The sequence below is a fragment of the Nothoprocta perdicaria genome, unplaced genomic scaffold (assembly GCF_003342845.1).
Source record: "Nothoprocta perdicaria isolate Ctin4 unplaced genomic scaffold, notPer1 scaffold_289, whole genome shotgun sequence".
Lineage (NCBI taxonomy): Eukaryota > Metazoa > Chordata > Aves > Tinamiformes > Tinamidae > Nothoprocta > Nothoprocta perdicaria.
The window spans coordinates 464,228-486,258 of NW_020455520.1; the positions used below are offsets into that span (position 1 = coordinate 464,228).

General features: G+C 46.9%; 3 protein-coding genes and 1 long non-coding RNA gene across 4 annotated transcripts in view; 1 reads left to right on the forward strand and 3 right to left on the reverse strand.

Annotated features, from left to right (window-relative positions):
- WDR33 (WD repeat domain 33) overlaps window positions 1-2,726 on the reverse strand; it is a 64,103-nt gene extending 61,377 nt beyond the window's left edge. Inside the window, exon 1 of the mRNA XM_026041591.1 lies at window positions 2,694-2,726. The gene's annotated coding sequence lies outside the window, so the exon portion shown is untranslated. The remainder of the gene's footprint in view (window positions 1-2,693) is intronic.
- A 1,413-nt stretch (window positions 2,727-4,139) lies between these two features.
- Window positions 4,140-7,599, reverse strand: POLR2D (RNA polymerase II subunit D). Its single transcript, XM_026041590.1, has 4 exons — window positions 7,527-7,599; window positions 5,860-6,040; window positions 5,394-5,489; window positions 4,140-4,646 (listed from the first exon to the last, which is right to left on the reverse strand). The coding sequence occupies exons 1-4, from the start codon at window positions 7,597-7,599 to the stop codon at window positions 4,568-4,570; spliced, it is 429 nt and encodes a 142-aa protein (XP_025897375.1). The 3' UTR covers window positions 4,140-4,567.
- Window positions 7,600-8,428: 829 nt separating this feature from the next.
- LOC112949211 lies at window positions 8,429-10,451 on the forward strand. Its single transcript, XR_003249770.1, has 3 exons — window positions 8,429-8,479; window positions 9,173-9,223; window positions 10,410-10,451. It is a non-coding gene; the product is annotated as an uncharacterized LOC112949211 (long non-coding RNA).
- Window positions 10,452-11,034: 583 nt separating this feature from the next.
- AMMECR1L (AMMECR1 like) lies at window positions 11,035-21,715 on the reverse strand. The gene is made up of 6 exons (XM_026041587.1): window positions 21,315-21,715; window positions 16,635-16,745; window positions 16,029-16,143; window positions 15,274-15,364; window positions 14,201-14,297; window positions 11,035-12,970 (listed from the first exon to the last, which is right to left on the reverse strand). The coding sequence occupies exons 1-6, from the start codon at window positions 21,713-21,715 to the stop codon at window positions 12,859-12,861; spliced, it is 927 nt and encodes a 308-aa protein (XP_025897372.1). The 3' UTR covers window positions 11,035-12,858.
- Window positions 21,716-22,031: the final 316 nt, after the last annotated feature.

The window sequence follows — 22,031 nt, forward strand, 5'->3', positions numbered from 1 at the left end:
AAGTTAAATCAATATTTCTCAAGATTTCTTTCAGATCACAGGGCTTACAGATTTGTTATATGAAAGACTATTCAGTGCTATCAAAAGTAATATTACACAATAGAAAAACTATTTACCAGTGAARACAGTAAGCTGTATACTTCGTATCACATTACAAGTTTCACAACTGAGCAACTGGTTCGCTCAACTAGAATGTGGAAAGCAGGCTGAACCAGAAATGACATCCAATTAAACACTGAGTTTGTTTTTAAATAGTAGTAAGCCAAAAAAGAATTTTTGTGAAGTTTTAGACCTTTTTTAAAAAAGGTCTTTTTTAAAAGGCCACAGATTTTCTAAATTTAAGTGAAATTAATAAAACAGCTAGAAAGTGTACAGTTATCAAAAAAGTCTATTTTATCGATCTTACTTTCAGAGATTCTCTATGATGCAAGAAAAATGTTAGGATTTGTATCTATTCTTCATCCCATTTTGTATCTATTCTTCATCCCATACTCACCACCAAGCTTTAACAATATTCAATTTCACTCCTATTTGCTTGTCAATGACTTTTTAAAAAAATAAACTATAACACTGAAAACCAGACATTTGTATTTTGATCTATATTAAAACCTTYGCAGTAATAGAATGATGTACTATAAGAAATTAAAATATTGCAAAAGACTTTTAAAACCTTCAATATACATTTTATTTTACAAACATGTTACAGCTAATATTTTCAGCTTCTTTTAATAACTTCTTTCCTGCACAATAATTTGTCAAAATATGTTAGTAATTAACAACTGGGTAAGGTTAATACTATTTTTTTTTCCATGCTACTAAAAACTATGGAAGTTCYGTAGATATGAGGCCTGTGGCCAGCAGATGCGAGATGTCTATCATGGAATCATCTCAGCAAAATGTTAGTGGTATTCCTTCTATATCCCTATTCACAACAGAAGTCTTCTCCATAGTGGCTTTTTTTCCCCTCCTTCTTCAGATGAGTTAAAAGACAAAGGTATGTTAGAGATGAGAAGAAAATAATTAGCTTTCTCATCCCCTCCTCGATCACAGCCTCTTTTGCTAAAGCAAAAAGGCATTTCTAATACCACATCTCTATCTCAACATAAATTTCAGATCATCTTAACACTCCCTGGGCTGACCCCTTGTTGCTTAGCAGAAACAAAAAAAAAAAAAAAAAAACTTTACATTTGTTTTTTGGTTACCTTGTTTGGTTTCTTTCTTGTATTTTGCCACAACTTGGAAGAGCAAAGATTCAATGGAGGCCCAACACTTCTGACAGCAGGAAAGTATTTAGTGTCTGATGTTTAGATTACAAGATGTTAGCAGCTGCAGGAGTTTACTGTGCCAAAGTTACGGCATCTAAAATTCACTGCAGCTTAAATAAATGTTTTTCATGTATATTAAAACTTACTTCTCAGAATTAATGCTTTTAATGTAATTTCTGGTTTCATCAACTTCACGCAAAGTTTTATCCTCCAAACTGCAGAGCCGTTGGGCAAAGATCTCCAAAAATACTAACAGCTAATAAAGAATTCCTTACCACGCTGATTGTGTTAAAACTGAATGTGCATTAGTTAAGTTCCAGAGACTCATTAGAAATGCTATAACAAGACTGAATAATGTTAAAAATCAGATTTTGAAAGACATCTTATGAGTATCTATCCTTATAGTAAAAGAATAATTCTCAGAATGTTCAAAGCATTCTGAACAACTGCTGAGAAGTCGTGTCTGTTGAGCGGATACAGAACGCGGAAGGCAAGAACCACCAAATATTCGGGCACTGACACTGTGATATTACTTCTGAAACGCAAAGTCTGTCAAAAATGTATGTAACACTTCCTTACAGGAACAACAGAGTAATTCCTGAGTTAGGAAAACTACATAAAAGGGTACATCTTTTGCACAGCAAATGGCAATGGACTATAATCTACAGAGAAAAATAGATTTCCCAATACTCCTCAAAAAACACATTTGAGGACTACACAAGATACAAAAGCAACAGAGTACAGTTTTACTTACCAACAGGTAGTGCTTTTGTGCCCAGTGTGCTCAAAGGAGTACAGTTTCTGCAGAATATTGCACTTCAAAGCACATAACTAGCTAACCATAGCAAGTAACCATTAGTTAGTCAGCAAGAGGGAAGTAACAGCCATTTTCAAGAATCTTATGCATTCATCCCTCCAAAAAAGCRGGAGCCTACAGCACATGTCTGCATTTACCCAAATGGGACCGAGTGTTCAAGGAAGCACACCCTGATTTCCGCTCAAGGCCAAACCAGAGACAAGAGCAAAAAGATTATAAAAAAAGAAAAAAGTAAGCAAGTCGGGATGAGGAGACCCTGGCAAGGCTCAGCCCGACGCACAGGCCACAGGCAGCAGAGGGTCCCTTGCGCTCTCGGGGCTGCGGCTCTCACCGGTGTCTGGGCCTCAGCACAGCCCTTCCTGGCCCGCAGGCCCGGCGCCGATGAGAGCGGGCGGCTGGGCCCGCGGACAGGCCCGGGCCTCGCGCTGCCCAGGTCGCCGGGGCTTGGGGGACCCTGCGCTGCCGCCCCCCGCGCCCCGGGCCGCGCCAGGCCCGGCCCCTCCCGGCGCGGCTGCACCGCTCCCCGGCCGCGGCCTAAAAAATGGCGGAGGGAACGCGCTCCCCGGCACCTTCCCCCCGCGCCGGCCCCGCCAGCGCCCGGCCGCGCTCACCGTTCAGCTGCCCGCCCGCACGCCGACTCCGCGCCCCGGCGCCTCGCCGCCCGCCTCGTCCCCGCCGGCCCCGGAAGCCGCCGCCGCTGCCTCCTCACGAGCCCCCGCCGCGGCCCGCCGCCATCTTCCTTCCCCCACCAGCGACCGGGGCGACGCACGCGCCTACGTCACCACGCTGCCTGGCGCCAGGGGCAGACCCCGCCCCGTCAGGGGCCGCGCGGCGGGAAGTGCGCAGGCGCAGCGGGGAGGGGGCGCTCACCTCACCCTGCGAGGCGCTCTGCGCGTGCGCGGCCGGAAGCTGCGCTCGCCCCCGCACCGCCCGCCGCACGCCGGTGGAGGGGAGGTGCGGAGTGGCGCGCGCATGCGCGCTGCGGGCGGCGGGAAGCACCTCCCGCTGAGGGCGGGGCGGAGAGGCGCGCGCATGCGCRCTGGGGGCGGCGGGAAGCGCCTCCCGCTGAGGGCGGTTGGGCAACGCGCGCATGCGCGCTGGGGGCGGCGGGAAGCACCTCCCGCTGAGGGCGGTGGGGCAACGCGCGCATGCGCGCTGGGGGCGGCGGGAAGCGCCTCCCGCTGAGGGCGGTGCGGGGCAACGCGCGCATGCGCGCTGGGAGCGGCGGGAAGCGCCTCCCGCTGAGGGCGGCGCGGGGCGACGCGCGGCCCCTCGCGCCCGTCCCCGGGTCAAGCGCCGCGCGGCCGCCCCGCCGCTGACACCAGCTGCCGCTCAGCGCCGCGCAAACCTCCCGCGGCCGGCTCGCGCCTGCCACACTCATCCTCTGGAGCCCTTCTTAACGGGAAAACCTCTATTTCATGGTCTAGGCAATAACATCTCTCTAAGGTCTGCACAGAAATATTTTACAGGGCAGATGAACATAAGCTATACTGAGAGCTACCAGAAACCATACCGAATATGGTTTCCATATATGAATTTCCGAATATGAAAAGGGGCCACTGAGCTTGTAAAATGGGATTCACTATGTTGTGTGCTTCTGTTTCCTTGTGCTACAATTACTGTTCTCCAGTTCGTGCTACCACCATCAGACAGGCCTGGCTTCTTGGCTTCYGGGAGCCGTAGCGAGGCCGAGGGGCAGCAAGGAGCGCTCCTCGCCTCAGCTCAGCCTGCCGTGACCGAAGGGCTTAATATTCCCGCACGTGGTAGCAATGTTAAGTTTTAAAGCAGAGCTGGTGTAACATGTATGTGAAACTTTCTGCTGATCATTTGCCAAGTGATGCACTGACTTGACACCTGTCTTCCTGTTTGTCCCAGCTGCTCTTTACCACATTTTTTTGTGTTCTTCTGCATAACAGTTTTATCAAGAAGGTTTCATCAAACCACAACATTCATATTACATTTACAAAACACAGAACATTAATTATAAACATCTTTTAATTTACAATAAACAATGATACAAAATTATTTAAGTGGTAAAAATCCACTGTATCAAACAATGAAAAAAACATAAATCTTAATCCTGAATCTCCCACCACTAAGCCTTCCAACAGTTCGTCATAAGAGGCTTCTCCCCCTAAAACTCAGTAGTTAACAAAAAATAATTCACAGCTACAATTCCACATAAAACCAGAAGGATGTTGAAGATTCCCAAATCAGGGAGAGGGAGATGGAAGAAACCAATACAGGGGCTGTGAGAAAAGACATTTCAGGCTTACTGGTTCTCACCGTACAGGAGTCTTTACCAATATTATATGTGTAACAAAGCAAAAGGACTAAGCTGATTTCCAGCTTGAATGCAGCTGTGTATGAATGACACCAAACCAGAGAACTCTGCAGCCTGGGAGTTACTGGACTGGTCCAGAGTGCAAGAAACATGAGCCACTCTCTCTTTTTTGGGTTCATCCGAAGGGGCTGAGCGCTACGCCTAATACTGGAAGCTGCGTTTCGTCTGAATATCGTCGAGAATCTGCTGCAGCTCCTCATCTTCAAACCGGCCTTCCAGGCTGCAAGACAAGACCAATGAGGGTGCACCAAAGGTTTCAGAAATACTTGCCCCCCTCCAAATAATTCCCAGTATCTGTAATTTCCTCCTGTGAGTCTCAACATCATCATTTCCCATCTTTACGGCACCATGAGGCACCTGGTATAACATCACTGTCCAGATACCACGCTCAGTCCTACGCCATGTCTCCTTTCTAAACTGCAATACACTACCCTTCCTATATCTTTTTGCTGAACAATTTCAAATCATTATATCAAAGGCAGGTGCAAGTTTAAATAAATCTTCGAAGGAAGTCCACATAGCCTTACACTCATAAATCAGTGCAGCTGCCTATGAAATCCCATCATATAAGGGAGAAACAGTAATTCAGACTAGTGTTTCACTTCTTTGTGTATGTCAAGCTATAAGCCAGCAAATCAAGATGTGATAATGGAAGAAATCACTGTTAAACTTGTACATTATCCATAGAACAGTCCATAACAGYAGTGCTATTCATTTCAAGGAAACAAAAAATAGCCAGGTTTAATTCCCCACTAACACTGTCTATATTTAATCCAGTCAGCTTTATCTTCAGTATATTACAGGCATTTAAAAGATTGCCCCACCAAGAGATCTATGGGGAGGTGGAGATGGAGACAAAAAGGTTTTCAATTAACAAAGATGGACCAAAGAGAAGCAATCTGTCCATAGCTAATTTTAGACCACAACAAACTATAAAACCAACTCCTCGGCGTACATAAACACTCACCTAGGAATCAAGGCYTTGGCTTCTTCGGCTGTCTCAGGACACAGGTTAGCCAAACACGCCAGTTCAAATTTATGGAGCTTTTTCTGGAGCAGCAAACTGTAGGTAAAGACATCAAGATGTGAAATTATAAGTAASATAAAAAAAAGGAAGATAAAAGGGCCTAGTGGAATACAGAAAAAAATATCATAGCCAATAACCTCCATCACACATTTTTTTCTGTATGTAGTCTAGAAAAATATTTTCATTTATTCCAACATATTGTCCGTTAAATATTGATATCAAAGCCTGACCTTAGACCATGTCAAGTCATCCACATAAAACTAAGTCCAAGTCACTTGCATCCTCAGAAAGACACGTTTCAGGGTTCTACAAGTCCAAACCAGAAAAACTCCCACCAAGCTGTACTTTCCAAAACGAGCACCACCACCGCACGCCAACRGCCCCAGTATGATCTGACATCAGGCACCTGCGCACGCTGGCGATGGTTTCGCGGTTTTTGAAGCGGCTGAAGCGGGCCGTGTAGTTGAGCGTTTTCATGAACACCTCGGAGAGCTCCTGCTCATCTTCCGCGCTCTCGTTCTGCTGCTTGCGGTGCTCAAGAAGCATATGGACCTCCGAATTCAGGAGCGTTTCCGCACTTTCAAACTCTTCACGGGAGGGGAAACATGGTAGAGCATGGATGAAAAAGGCCATTTCTCAGTGCTTAGTTCACGAAGTTAGCTTTGGACTTTAAAAACAACAACCACGGGTTTCACTGTAGTTGTGCAAGGTCTTTATGTCAATGATTGGACTGCGTTTCATAATGAAAATAGAGATTAAAATTACAGCACTTTGAGTGACGTTCCACTGGATTCGTCCTTCTGGCCACGCGTTTTGCATGCACAGCCATTGCCACCAGATTTCTCACATTTTTGCATGTTCTCTTCAGTAACTTTTTGGCAGAACTTAATTTACTATTTCCTTGAGAGTAAATATTTAGAATTATAATACTCAGAAAAATTAGAAGTGACATCTATGTATTTGAAAGGCCTCCATGCAGTTCTTAGTTAAACATGGATGCTGTTGAACATTTTTTTAAAAAAGGGTTTCATTTACTTGAAATGTTAATTGACCTATTTAAATTATAAATAAAAATGTTTTAATTCATTTAAATAGATTTTTTTTCCTTTTTAGCAGCTCGACTCTCCCTGCTTTTRCTCACCATCATCACAATCATCACTGCATTTATTCCCATAATAATGTCTTTCTTTCAATACGTAGCTCTCCATAAGCTGTACGAGCTGCTGAAAGTAGCCAGATCAGGGGTGGCACTCCAAAGTGCTCTTCTTTACTCTTTTTTTCCTTTATTTTTATTTTTTTATTTTTTATTTTATTTATATTTATATTTATTTTATATTTTATATTTTTATTTTTATTTTATTTTTATTTTATATTTTTATTTTTATTTTTTTTTAATTAAAAAAAAAATGTCGAGCTTGGTCCCTGATAGAAAGAGACTTTATTTTATTTTGCAGGGAGCGGGACTGTCACGGGCTGGTCCGGGGAAGGATATTATCAGTTTTCCATCAGTTCCTCTGCTGCGCTCCCCTATCTTGACACCCAATTTTAAAGACCTCATGTTTGGTCCCTATATATTCTGAGAAGTTATTCTGAGCGCTTTAATTCTCCCTGCACATAGGAAGCAATCCCCTTGGGCACAGATGTGCCATTAAAAATATATATATAATAATAATGATTTAAAGAAGAATCTTTTAACCATAACCCAAAACAMAGCAGCACCTTCTATTCTTACATTCACCTTTAGTGAATCATGTAACTMAGAGAAATGCTACACTAACAGCTGCAGCTTCTGTAAACTGATATACATTTACCCAGGTATTGTAAATAAACATTTATGGACTCCCTACCCGCTACTTTTTTAGTGTTTGGGGATTTGTAACCAGAAGCGGGGAAATCTAGGGGCTGAGCAGGGCTGGGGTGACCCAGTCCCTGCCGCGGAGAAACGCCGCGGCTCCAACGGCCGCCGCGCGGCTCCAACGGCCGCCGCGCGGCTCCAACGGCCGCCGCGCGGCTCCAACGGCCGCCGCGCGGCTCCAACGGCCGCGGCCGCCCGGCCCGCGGCGCGGCGCGCACCTTTGGGGAAGACGAGCTGCGACGCGTCCTCCTCCACGTCGGCCGTGCGCGGGTCGCTGCCGCCCGCCGCCATGGCCTCCCGGCACCGGAACCGCGGCGGGCGGAAGGCGCCGAGCCCCGCGGAGCCCCGCGGGCCGCCAGGGGGAGCGGGCGAGGCGGCGCAGGCCGAGCGCAGCGGGGCAAAGCGCGGCCGCCGCTTGCGCGGGGTCTGTCTTGAGGGGTCTGCGACCCTGCTCAGGCTCAAAATGGTTGTAGCCCCCAGGTCGCGGGAACGCCGCCAGCAAAACAGCTCCTGGAGCAGTATTTCCCCGCGGAGACCTCGCGTGGAAGCACCTAGACAGCCTAAGAGTCTTAAAGTAATCGTCTTAGCAGCCCTCGCTGTGGCATCCTGCACCGACAAGGAAAACCAGAAATAATAGGCTGTGGGGGATTTACAGCGAGACCGACCTGCTGTCCTCGACCCCACAGCTGTGCCGTGCGAACGGCTTCCCGCGGGCGGGAAGAACCAGCACACGGAGAGCAAGCCCTAAGGACAGGCAGGACCAAGGCTTACGTCCTGAACCCGGGCTGACAGGATAGGCGAGCTCGGCGGAGCCACTGACTGAAAACCACGCTGCTGAGTGGTGCAAGCAGGAAGGCGTTCACGAAGCTGCAATAAAAATATCTAAGGCAACATCTGGCAAATCAAACTGCTTTGATTAGGTTCACAAGAAAAGAGGAAAATCCGTGCCAGCTTGACAAGAGCAGCTTTTGAAATAGCTTGGAATGGTGATGGCTTCCCAAATAACCCCTGTGCTCAGAGCACAGTGCCCAAACCATCGGCCACTTGTCACAGCTGCTTTTTTTCTTTTTTCTTCTTTTTTYCCYCCCCCAAATATCTTTCTGCTAAAGTATATGAAATGTTAAGTTTAAGAGAAATTAAGAGAAAGATGGACACCTGCAAGGCTTTAAAGGTACAGTGAAAGAGGATATTATAAAAGATAAAGATATCAAGATTCATTAACATAGATGTGTTTTCCTAAGGTCTGGAGCATTAGCTAAATAGTCCAAACAGGAACCAGCTKCTTCTCCATTTTTCTTTGCAGAATTCCAAATATGCATTTAAATGAAAAATACTTATTTGGTCACTTAAACAGACCAAACGTAACAGAGTGCCTGACTGTCCCCTTTTTAAATGCAGTGGCAGGKTCTTCTCTCGAAATGATCGTTTCAGTAGCATTTATGAATTGAATTGGAAAAGGTACATGGAAAAGGCTGATGCAATAAAGTGGGTGAAACTGGAATTTCCATGCATGTTCATTGGCTGGTCATAWCCTAAAATGGATATATTAAAAAAAATATACAATTTGACCAGATTAATTTATCATCAAAAGGGCCATTTCAATTACATACACTAGAGCAAAAGGCATTGTAATTTATTAGAGACAGGGTATTAGGGGATTATTGGTTAGCCTCACCATGGCAAATTCTGTGCTGGCAGCATCTGAAAAGGAACGCAGCAGCAACTGTACCAACATAGATCTTTACAAAAGCACCTGGTAAATGTCTCAGTGGGATGAAATGGAGGAGGAACTGATAGCAAGGGCTTTCCGATAACCGTATAGAGTACTCTGTAATGTACTATTTTATTTTTCTAATCCTGATAGGATTTCTGACTGAAAAAGCCCTGACTTCGCAAGCTCTTCAGCTTCCTAGCAGTAAGTRCTTTTGTGTGGAATACCCTTTCCCCTCCACCATTCTTTAAAAAGGCAAGAGTCTTCACAGATGAAAAGTAGTTAAGATATCAAAATCTCTTCTTTTTTGTCACCATTTGATAGGCATAGATCAACACGCTTATGGAAATAATGTCCCCTGCTCCAATCATTAATGTGTGTCATAACAACCATTACTGGACAAGATGCACATGTTTTTTTCATTGATGAGAAAGATTTCACCTTATTCCCCAAACAGCTATGAGAAACATAAAGAGGACACTACAGATAATCTTTATCCATTATGATTTATTCTCTACAATACTTCATTAGAGGATAGAGTTCAATTATTTACACTCAGAAGTTATTATATAGATAGGAGGCAACCAAGTGTAATACAAAGAATTGGTCTGACATCTCTGCACTGTAGGTCAAAAGAGGTCTCCTGCTTTAAGGAAATAAATTAACCAAAATAAAAATTAAAATGAACATGTAGGTTCCAGAATACAAACAGAAAACAGCACTAATAGTCAGTGAAGAATGCAGATGTTAATGTACTATGAAAACAAATTATCCTGTGCAAAGATTAAAAATGAACCCTTAGATTTTCTTACAGAATATTTTTGTTCTTATAAATTGTAGATATGTGATATTTTGATGATAAAACATTTCCAAACTGAAATGGCCTCAGTTGAGATTGACTGTTTAACATTATGAAGAAAAATTTCAGAACCTCACAGTGGAAACATTCCAACACTGACAGACTCCAGTGATCAAAGACATTCTCCTGTATTTACTGTAAAACAAAGACAATTCATAATTGCAGTGAGATTGTTTCTCAGCTGTGGTTGTCATGAGAATAAGCCCTTCTAGACCATAAGGCACTTGCTACTAAGGATGAGTTAAATCCATAGCAAACCAGSTGAGAACTGCTTGGGAAAGCGCAGTTCTAGCCCACCATCCCAGCCAAGTAACCACAGAGAAACTCCTAAATTGCATTGGGCACTGATTTTGGTTGCCTCCATCGTCAGGCAACTGAAAATGCATTTTGTTTCTAGTTTACTTTTCATCCTTATGCATAGCTGCCATGTAATGATCTAGAAATGGGATTATTTCTGAGACCCCCATGTCCCTGTCACACATTTTTCTGGGATGGCTTGACTAGTGACACGCGGCTCGATTGATCTTACAGCTGGACCCTTGCGGGACTAAAGCTGAGAGGGCCTCTTTCTCAGGCAGCAGAGCAGCGTTGCTGATCTGCTCGCTCCTCTTCTCACTGCAAGACGACAAGAACACGGTACATATTTAGAGGCATTTTTGTTTGTTTGTTTTTTTAGACAGACTGAGTGGGGAAATGGAAGCGGGAGGGGATAAGGCCTCCCCCGACCAAAGCCATCCAGCCCACTTCAGGCCTAAGCCAACCGGTCACTCAATCCTAAAATTCAGTTCTTTAAAAATGACAGCTAACCCCCCCTCCCCAGCCCACCCCTTAGTCATMCCCTATTCAAATAAATGAAAACACTATACATTGTTGAAGACACAGAACAGGGCAAACATTTGAAAAAGAAATAAAGGAGTTGAAAAGCCTGGCACTGTATGCCTGCATGACCAGTCTCACTGAGCGTGCTCAGGGGTGAAGTTTTAGCACCATTTTTTTTGCTTTTTTAAACCGTTTAGAAATTAAATTCTAACATAGAACACTTGAACAGTAATGAGTGTAGCCCTATGTATCATACTGTTTGACAGCTGAAAGGGGAGTGGGATGGCCAGACCTGCCCCCCACCCCATCGCTCCACGCACCTGGGAGAGTAATTACAAACCACGCAAGTTTGTAACAAGACCGATTTATTCTCAGCAGCAGGAAATCAYGAAACAATCCCTTCATCTGCAATTGCTTTCCAACAACATCCCAAGGGAAAAGTGGCAATTTKTAAGAGTGACCCAGTACGGGAGGAAAGCTGGGTCGATATTGCACAGTTATCCAGAAGGGGCCCCCTTCCTTTCCTCACGCAGGAGAGCAGGAGAGCCTCACCACCGTGCGGCACCACCGCGGGGTCCTGCCCCCTTCGCCAGCACCACCAGGAGCAGCAGCCAGCGCCTTTTGCTGCTCTGAGCTTTCTATCCGGGTTTCACCCCCTGCAATGCCAGGGGAAAACTCAGCAGAACTTCACGTTTCAACACCAGCCGGCTCTCAAAGCCATCATTACCACACACAAACTAACTTCAAATATATATATATATGCAAGTAGCCATTACTCGGTGCACTTGTATTTGCTTCCCTCATCCTTGCTTCAGATAATTGCAAAAAYCGAGTGTCATTTTCTAAATCCAGCGACCTCAGTGAGAATGTGTCATAATTTAGGTTTTATGACATCCCTCAGTGACTCTTAMGAATGACAACCAGATAACTGATATCATCATCTCAGAAGAGAGTATTTCTTGTAATCATCAATGACAGGAGAAGCAATACACAATGCACATGAATTTCATACACTCTAGGTCATACAAATTTCCCCCCCCTTTGCCTTGATAACAACCAAACAGTATAATAATTTATCAGCAACACTACCTAGCTTTATTCTATAGTCCTGCTGTAAACTGGAATACTGACAATTCTCCAGATCCATAGTCACCCAAGAGAAAGTGGCTGTCCTATAAAAAGGAAGGTCCCCGAGACTGCTTAAATTAAACAAGTTTCAGTCACTAGTCTCACTGGGATGACTACAGGCAATGCCCTGCAAATCCCTGCCCATCCCTAATCCAATTAGGCTCCGTTTCAAAAAGTCTGGACACAAAATTTAGGAGTAACAGAGCAGATTGTGCAGGGACACCCACGGACCTTYGCCTTCACGTAAAGAGCGTGTAACGTTTTGCTCTCTCACAGGCATAACAACACTGTTTTGTAGCAGCTTACATCACAAAGTACTGTCTAAAAAACCCACAAACTGTGAACCAAATGGAGTTCTAGAGAATCCAACCTGCAGTGGGATCTGCAAACTAAAACCTTCTGGGCTTTACTTAAATAATGGATTCATCTACCATACCGTCCAAAGGTTTTTCCACATCCTTCAGAGCTTTCTGTCGAGGAGGATGGGGTGCTATCTGGACGTTCAGCCCTCCCCATATCACCATGTCCGCCTGTGATGTGTGGCGACTGCAATCAGCTCTTGGTACACAACAAATACCAGAGGTTAAAAAAAATTAAAAAGAACCTAAAAAATGTTTTATTGGACTCCGTTGCCCAGGCTGCCAGGGGAATGCTCCTACTTGATCTGGGGGGCTTCCATAACAAACAACTCACGTTCCCAGCGTGTTGAAACACGCAAGAACAGCTCAATCTGAAGGGACACTTCCACTCCTGGAGGTCTTCTGCACCTCACGACAGTTCCTAGACACGGAGCCCCAATCCGACTGAACCCCCGCTCGGAGGGAAGGCTGAGATAAGGCTTGGGCCCCACGAGTCCTGTCATGCTCTTGTCTTCCCCCCAGGTCAGCTGGAAGGCAGGCTTGGCAACGGAAGCTAGCATCATAAAATGGTGCAGTAATAGAAGTAACTGGACCAGGAAGAGGAGGCGTCTGCCCCAATGATGTCGTAGCCGTTGGCAGCCACGGGCGGGTGGGACTGGTCATGCAGCCGTGTGTCAGGAGTAATGATTGTAGAGGGGGGGCGCATGGAGGGTGCCGTTCTGGAAGCAGTGCTGGCGGGAGGCCATGTACTCCGCGTAGCTGATTGTCACCTTCTCACTGCGGTACCTGCAGAACAGCGCCCGGATAAACAACGTCAACCGCCGATGCACATGCACAGAGCAGACCCCAAACCTCCATCCCCATCACCTTTTAGCTCACAGCCAATAACGGTAAAGCTGCACTCACTATCTGCAAAAATACTTTTGTTGCTACATCCCATGCACCAGTCTGGATAGATAAGCAGCCCAGAGAGATAACCTTTCTAAGCTTGAATTATTAGATGTGCTTCAGTGTCCCGAAAGCTGAGTCCTATTCAAGGCAACCATAATTAAGGTGCCTCCTGATGCGGCAGCTTGGGCACAAGGAAGCATCCTATCAGTCTGTGTTCTTTTTATCTGCTTGCTGTGAAAAAAAAGGTGAGAAATGTTTGCTGGAATAAGATGACTTAAAAGCTTCGGAGACCAAATAAGACCTATTTCAGTATTATTTACTTTTGTGCTGATCGTCCTATTTGAAAGGCTAACAAATGTTGGAGAACCAGGTAAAGGGAGGTTACCAAAGAGTGCATGTGGCTAGTTCATAATGTGCCCTCAGAATCCACAAAATGTCCTTCTGGGACACGAGAGACCAGGTAACATCAAAATGGTGGTGAGCTGTGCTAAGCCCGTGTGATACCAGGTCTTACTAAAAAACTTCATCCTGTCCTTTTCTGTTAAAAGGTTCTGCATTTCCACTTCATGCCTCCGCAGTAAGGAGCGGCCTGAAAAATCATGGTGTTCCTACACAAAAAGTATGTCCCAATTTTTACTGACATGAAAGGAGCTGCATCAGTAGGACAGCTGGATGTATGGAAAAGCAAGCAAATTCTGAAAAATCAGCCAACTTGGAGAATGGTTTGGGTTCAAGAGGGCTGTCACCTCCAAATAGCTACAGCATCTACACAGGAACAGAATGAGAAAAGCAAGTCCATTGTAAAAAGCAAGTCCGTTGTAAAGCTACAGAAGAATCAGCCTCGTCAATTTGCAAAGGTTCTCTTTCTTTTGATCTTTTACGTTGATGATTATATTAAAAACCAGTGACACATCTCCTAGAAAAGAATGCTCACATCGATCCGGTGCGGACTGAGCACAGCACCCATCATCCATGGCTACTATTTACCTGACATGACATTTGTAAGGTTGCCTTTCAGCCTACCTTTCTCACCTAAAAGAAGGGTAACAACTTACGCCAAACAGAAATAACTTATCTTAAAATCACTACAAAATAAAAATGTAAGTAACCAAAACATTAGCTAACCTGGTGAGTTTAATTGTTTTCCTAAAGTCATTGGTAATCGGAGCCTTAAAGCCACCTTTCCTGAGTAAGGAGTCTATGGTCTGGATCTGATCCCAGTCTGTTTAAAGAGAAAAACAAAGGAAATTTTCAATATAAAAATGCTGTTTGAAAAAAACAAAGCAGACACATAAAAGGCCTCTAGAAAAGCAAACTACATTAACAAGAAAACTTTGAGCTTTGTATATGTATATACCAAAGGTGAACCGGACACACATAGCCGTATGCATGCACCCTATCTGCACGTATCAACCCTCTCTAAGTCTTCTTGGCACATTTTCTGTATGACCTCTCTTCTTACAAAAAGTCTGCATTTCGCTTCTGTTGCAGGCACCCCAACCTGTTTGACCGCGTGGCACTCAAGTTTAGCTTTCTAAGCCTTAACATGAAATAATACTTAGCTCTTTACATAGACAAACTGGGATCAGCCTGATGCTCTAGTGATAGCACAGTGCACTGCTATGTGAGAGATCAGAGTTAAAATTCCTACCTTAGTCTTTTGCCCCAGAGCCAGGAGGATGCGACACTCCACTCTGCTAGGTGGAGGAAAGGAGGCAATATTTTGAGCAGTTACCATGGTCACCACTACTAATTTGAGTGGGAAGTGTGCTCCAGAGGGGCCCTGTCTCCTGCCCTCATCTGGAGGACGCTACTTTAGCAAGAATGAGGAGGAAAAGGACTCTCCTGTTGGTGCTGTGCAGCCTGCAGTTATCCTAGTTGGTGGGAGAAACATAGAAGAGGAAAGATGCAATGCTGAATGAAGCTGGAAGGTCCATATTTTGAGATCCTCTTATTTCTTAAGCCCTAGAACATGTTTACACTAAGATACAACTGCGCATGGACGTGGGATGAGAGGCAGGCCAGATGAACACCCAACAGCAGCTGTATCAGGTGTCAGTTATCCAGATTAAGCCTGGTGGCTCCATGGCATTACTAAGTGGAAAGCACTGCAATCCAAATCCAAAAATCCAGAGATTTACGGTACCCAGTTCTGTGACATAATGCACTGATACGTTTGGTTGCCATCTCAAACCCACCTTGTTCCTTAGCAACCTCAGGTAAATACGTGGCTGTGCGTTTGACACCCTTCTCATTGATGAACTCTATTCTGATCCCATGGATCCCAACCTAGAGATGGGAATGAACAGCCAGGTCAGAGGTGTTGCTGGCGCCGAGCGTGTCGCTCGTTTGCTGTTTCGCGGCTCCTCTGTCGCGCCGGTGGCCGCGGCTCCGGGCCGTCTCCCCGTCTCCATGCCAGGCTGGCTGGGCGAGCAGCCCTCCGGCAGCAGCGCCACGGAGCCGCCTGCTCCCCAGCCCGCCCAGCCGGCGCCCCGGCCGCTCCTGAGGCAAGCCGGGCACGCGCTCCCGGCAGGATGCCTTTCCTTCTCCTTCCCTGGCGCACCAGGGCGAGGATCTGTGCACAAGAGCCTACTGTGCWCAATTCTTCCTAAACTAACAGTGTGCTAAAACTCATCCACGCCTTAGGTCTAAACTACTACTTCTATGCCCAGTTTCTATTCACAGCAACAGCCTACTTGCCAGGCCTCTGTATCTAGCCTTATCCCCTGGTAGGCCATTAAATCCATTAAAAAAATCTTTCCCCTCTGCTCCTGCTCAGATCCCTGCCCTACTACGTTAGGGCATCATCATCATCTTCCTCCCTTCCAATGTCCCACCCCGGCTCCATCGATGCCCGGACACCCCTGTAACGAAGGAGACACATTACCATGTACTAACCCGAACCCAAACGAACGAGAGAGTGATGCAGAGTTCCAAGCGCACCGGTTCTCACCTCCCAGTCCAGGTAGTCATTGGCATCCTCAAAGTTAGTGAGGAGGGAGACAGAGCAGAAGAGTTTGGGCAGCTCCTCGCGGGTCAGGGGGGGAAATCGGCTGTCCTTAAGTGCACTGGAGGAAGAGAGGAGACGTTGCCCAACACCAAGCGCCACATCAGAACGCGAGGCGCTCGGTTACGCCCTGCGCTCGGGCCCCGCAGAGACAACAGGGCTTATTCCTGTGCTGATCTGTGCAACGTTTTCATCCTCGTTACAGCAGAGGAAGCGGCTTGCATCTATTCATGATCTAATGAACTGTAACATGCAAACAGCAGCACTTCATGTGGCTCACCAGGTGCTATGTGAGGTGTCACAGCTAGTAGCATGCGAGACAGATTTGACATTATCTTTAAAAAGTCAACCCAAATTCCCCTGCTGCAAAGTTGTTCCACTAAATCCCAAAATTGCTTCACCCTAACTACCACACAATTCTCAGTTTAATTTGTTGTGAACCATATTAAATTGAACCTATGTCAATCCAATAAAATCTCCCAACCTTGAATCTTTATAGATCTTCAGCAAATTGAGCTGATTTCAGATTTATTCCATTTCCAATGTAATTACCTGGTTAATGTGTATTCCCTGAGTCCTGAGTGAAGGTTCATGGCTGAAAAGGTCCCAATGCAGCCACGAAGCCGCTTGTCTCGCCCCGTCTTCCACGTCACAAAGAGTGGACTGGAAAGGCAAAGAAGACAGAGATACTCCAACCATGYAGACGTTCTTCCTGGCCAAGGCCGCAGGCGGACACACATTTCCTCTCTCTACTCCTCTCCAATAAGTCCCAGTGCGCAGTTTTTCTCACCCACAATCTAGCATAATGCCCTGCTGAATGCAATAAACCACCTCTCCCAACCTTTTCATCCGATTTCTTTCTCTACACCAGTTTCCACAACCTTCTCAGACAGACTCTGAGCTCTTTCCTGATGAGTAATGCAGTTACTAACCCCACAAATCACCCTTGGGGGTAATGGGCTCACATCCACTTGCGCATATGACAACCCATAGCGAAATTAACATAAGTGAAAGGAATTACGTTGCTTATACTAATGCATTTGAACCTAAAATGCCCAAACTATATTTCCCCAAATAATATCACCAAATCCCTATTGCAGTGCTTTGGTAATTTTTTTTTCCCTAACAAGTAAAAAGCAAAGCTAATTTTTGTTTTTGTTGTTTTAAAAACTCCCCTGAGCTATTTCCACAAGGATCTGCCTTTCAGGTGCATCCTTTCAGCTCATACATCCCCTTTCACTTACCTCACATGTGATTTATATTTACACAAATTCTCTCCTGTTGAATAGGCATCCAAACCACTATATCATTCCCATTCAAATATCCCATAGAAATTGTATCTTGCCCACTACTATCATGAATTTACAGATAAAGCAATAGATTCTCAAACACGAAAATAACAGCTGCTCAATTCAATCTGATAAGCCAAAAGCCATAAGTAAGCCCAAACCAGCAAGCTCAGAACAGCAGCATTCAAAGAGTTCTGTGAATAGGTAAAGAAACTGACTATTACGTGGAACACGTTCACTCCTACAGAAGTGAGTGAAATTAGAAACAGTCATAGAGAGAAAGAGTAAAGAAAGTGGTAGTTACAGACTTACAAGAATGTCCGAACATGTGGAAAACTGCACAAGGCAACTGATGATGCTGGTGTAATTATAAAAGCAGGGAAGCTGATCTTAYGTTGGCAAAGACAGCACTGAACACAGAAAGTGCTAGTACTAATCTCCCCGTCAACGAGGAAGCGGTCCAACCCCATGAGGCTGCCTGTCAGAGATTCTAAGACATGAGTCTAAAACAACCACTTCTCCCCCAGCCAAGGTGGGAGATTATGGATTTCTCATGGAACTTTAAAAGAAGGCGATACAAAAGAGTCTTGATAAAATCATTTTCTGAAAGTAAACATCGCCAAAAGTTTATTTCAGAATATTTAAGGTTGGAAGGGACCTCTGCAGATCATCTAGTCCAACCTTCCTGCTCAMGCAGGCACACCTAGAGCATGTGGCACAGGGTGGCATCCAGGCGGGTTTTGAAGACCTCCAGAGTAGGAGACTCCACAACCTCCCTGGGCAGCCTGTTCCACTGCTCTGTCAMCCTAACAGTAWAGAAGTTGCTCCTCACCTGGAGACGGAACTTCTTGTGCTTCAGCTTGTGGCCATTACCCCTCGTCCTATCGCTGGCCACCAGTGAGAACAGCCTGTCCCCTTCCTCCCTGCATTCTCCCTTCCTGAACTTATACATATTAATCATATCCCCTCTGAGCCGTCTCTTCTCCAGAGAAAACAGGCCCAGCTCRCTCAGCCTCTCTTCATACGAGAGATGTTAAATATGAAGACAGAAGTGCCGATTCTGTATCAGAGCACAGAAAGTTAGTCTGTGCAATTGTTGTGGAGTCCTGTAAGCAATGTATTTGGTTGCAATGAACATCACCCACAACAAACACTAAGTGGTTCTGGTAAGGCAAAAAATAAGAGGAAGGGCTGATTTCTCAAACACAGGCAGCGCGGCTGCTTATGCACAGGCAGTKAAGTTGTAGTGACATTATTTCAAGTGTAGCAACGAAGGAATGCCCCGTAACACTCCTCACAACAACAGTGGGACTGAGGAAGGGGATAGCTGGATAAATCCGTTAACAGAATCCAGTTACCATCAGTGACCGAGGCAGAACCACAGCCGATGCAAGGAGCAGCCCTCGGCGGACAAACGCGAAGAACCTGCGCACAGGGAAGCTAAAACGCTGCTTCACCAGCACCACCTGCACTGCCTCATGGCTTGCTGGCCTGGAAGGCAGAATTCACCTTCTGAGAGCTCTTCAAGGCACCCTCAGGGTATCTTTGCTCTAGAGCAGCATCCCGCTAACACATGTTGAAACAGAAGACAGCAACAAAGCACAGGAGAGATTCCCAAGCTTGCCAGAAAAAGAGACTAAACGTAAAAGAGCCATTTATGAGAAACAGGGCAGTCACAAGCCCACTGGAAATTTAGCTTAATCTGATTCCAGTTTGGGAAGCATTGCTTAGCCCGTTCATCCCAAACACAAAAGGGAAGCCAAGGGAAGGGAAAGCATCTCTGACAGAACACGACTCTCAAGTCAGTTCCTGCTCTTCTTGAATTCAGATTACAGGTTCATGCATCCAATTCACCTTTCCCCACCCCCCTTAAGTAAATGAATACATAAAAATTTCCACTGAGCTGTCACACAGCTATATGCATCTGTAAAAAAATATATAAGCAGAAGTGACAGGAAAACCACATTCTGAATGCCGATTTCASAGAGAGCACCTCTTTAAGATTTTTTCACTGTGGTCATAACAACCAAGGCATGAAAAAGTACAYAACTTTGTAGAGGCATCTAAAAGTTCAGCATTCCGAAGTTTTTCACTGTTGAAAGTGTGTTTCTTTCTGTATCTGAGGAATAAGTTAAGTTGGCAGCTTGCAGGTGCAGTTCACAATAACTAGTTGTTCCCAGCCCATCCTGTGAGAAGTCTGATTCCCCCAGGTACTGGGAAAAGTCACTGAAAACTTTTACCCATATTCATCCAAAAAGAGGTACTCACTCCAAAACACGTAGGCATTGGCGCAGAGGGAAATAAAGAAGAAGAGCTGGTTTTGTTATGGAGTGCTGACCTAGGAGACTTAAATCATCAGCACGGGATCACCCAATGGAGGCTTTTACACTTTTTGTGATCTGGGCATAAAATTTAAACAATTGAGATTCCAGAAAGAACTCCCTTTTCTACAGCCAGTTAGCTAAGCAACAAATGCTGGCTAGAAATGTCCACCCAGGCCAAAATATTGAAGCAATATAAATTTACACCCCTTACTGATTTAGGAATGGAATAAAACCGCTTTGTGTTTCAAGCAACAAAATGGTAGGTGGACTGATGTTCCTTTCCGAAAAGGAGGTGAACAAGATGAGGTGTGAAAAGCATCGGCTTGTTCCCACACTCGGGTGCGGGAGCCCCAGGCCTGGGCTGCACCCTGGCGCAGGGGGCATCTCCGTGCGCCCGTGCTGACAACGAGACCCACGTCGGGGCGGGAGGAGCGCGGGCAGCGCCGGGGACGCGGCCGCCCCGCGCACAACCCGCGGCCGGGGGACGCGGCCGCCCCGCGCACAACCCGCGGCCGCCGGTTCCACTCGCCGGCCGCTCCACGCGCACACCAAACCCGCAGCATCCCGAGCCTCTGCAAGTTGGTCTCTTTGCACCAACTCCAAAGCCACCAAGCTACAGACATGAACAGCTTCCTATTGGCTGTTGTCCTSGAGCTGGCCCCTCAGCAAGACTCGGGTCCCTCTGTCACTGATTTTCTCTGTGCAATTCTTCAACGTTTTAACAACATTATCACACTTAGACATTCAACCCTCAGAGAAGCATAACTACATCTCAGATCGAAATGCTCAGGTAACCTCTTCRTAAAGCCATCTCTCGGCTCCTTCTCACACAAACCTCCCCTGTTTTGAACCCCGACATTCTCCCCATGCGCTCCAGCTAGCCCTCTCCCCACAGGACAGCCTCCTTTTCAGGTTCACGTTTTCCCTCCCTGCTAAACCCGTTAMCTCGGGCTCCTGAAGACCCTTGTGAGCATCGTTGTCCAAGTCTCACTAGCTCGCTGCTTGTTTCAGCATTAGCCTTGAACCTCTTGTCACTTCTATTCCCACGTCTATTCCCTTCTGTGCCACAAGCTGAAGGAAGCCCCTTCCCTCAACCTTTCACAAAAATTGGTGCCTGCCATCAGAGGCTGATGCTTCTTCAAACTAGTTACATCATTTTATTGTTTCTGAAAACTTTCTCATTTCAGTCTCATTGACTCTTTCAAGCACAGGTTTATTAGGCGCAGTTAGCAAGAGCTTCCCACAAAGGCAGGGAGCTTCAGCAGAGCATTGACATGAGGCAGGTGTGTGCCCAGCACAGCCCTGCCCCACGGCAAGCGAGTGCCCTTGCACAGCACGGACAGAAGCACCAGCCTCCCCGGGGTACGGGCCAAGCTCTGCTGACTGCGGAGAGCTAAGTCCCTTCCCCATGTACCTGCCCTCCAAGCTCCGCACGCTTCCGTCATCCACCACCTCAGGACATTTCTACTCTTCCCTACGCTCTACGGATGCCTTTTTGTCTGTGATGCCCCTTCCCACTGCGTTTTCCAGTTCCCCGGAAAACCCCTTCCGTGTGCCGAAGCCAGATGCAGCTCCAGCTGCTGGCTCCCGGCTCTCCTCCCGCACGGGGATGGACTCACTAGGGGTCATTGGTGAATCGGGGCAGCCGTGGCTGGGGGAACCCATAGAGATGACAGTAGAGAACATCGAAGCAGTAGCAGCACATCTCCGCCGTCACCACCAGGTTCTTGGTGCCGTTGGCAGTTCCGTTGGGCCGGCTCAGCGGGCTCAGAGCTCCTGCCGTGGGGTTCATGCGCGTGACGGGGGAATTTCCCGGGCCCAAAGTCAAGTCGGAGGCGTTCTCCCGCGCGCCATTGCCGTCCGCGTGCTGGTGGTTCTGGAGCGGCCCCGCGCTGGAGGCGCCCGCCGCGGCGCCCGTGCCCCCATGGCCGCCGCTCGCAGACAGCTTGGGCTTCTTCACGCCGCAGCAGCCGGCCGCCAGCTTGGGCTCCAGCGGGGGGACACAGCGTCGCTTCCCCATCCTGACCGGAACGCGCTGCCGGGGCGCTGCACGACCCTGCCGGGGAGGGAGGCACAGACAGACAGCGACACGCRCGCGTCACACCAAGGGTCTCGAGGGGTGCCAGGGGCTGCAAGCCCGGCAGCCCCGGCCCTGCGCAGCCCCGGGCCCCTTCGGCAGGGGGGACCCCGCGAGAGGGAGCACCAGCCTGCTCGGAGGCTTCCCCAGCGCTCACGGAACGGGCAGCCGATCCCAGCGGGGGGAAACAGGGAGACGAGGAACCGTGTGGGCTCCCCCGGCCACCGCTGCCCGGAGCGCCGCGCTGCACCGCGCCGCA

Excerpts from the sequence above, each read along its gene's own strand:
- AMMECR1L (XM_026041587.1), bottom strand. The coding sequence starts at position 21,715 with ATGGGGAAGCGACGCTGTGTCCCCCCGCTGGAGCCCAAGCTGGCGGCC. Across the intron at positions 16,144-16,634 it reads AGGGAATACACATTAACCAG|TGCACTTAAGGACAGCCGAT; the intron begins GTAATTACATTG and ends CTCTTCCTCCAG. Across the intron at positions 12,971-14,200 it reads AAAACAATTAAACTCACCAG|GTACCGCAGTGAGAAGGTGA; the intron begins GTTAGCTAATGT and ends GCTGTTCTGCAG.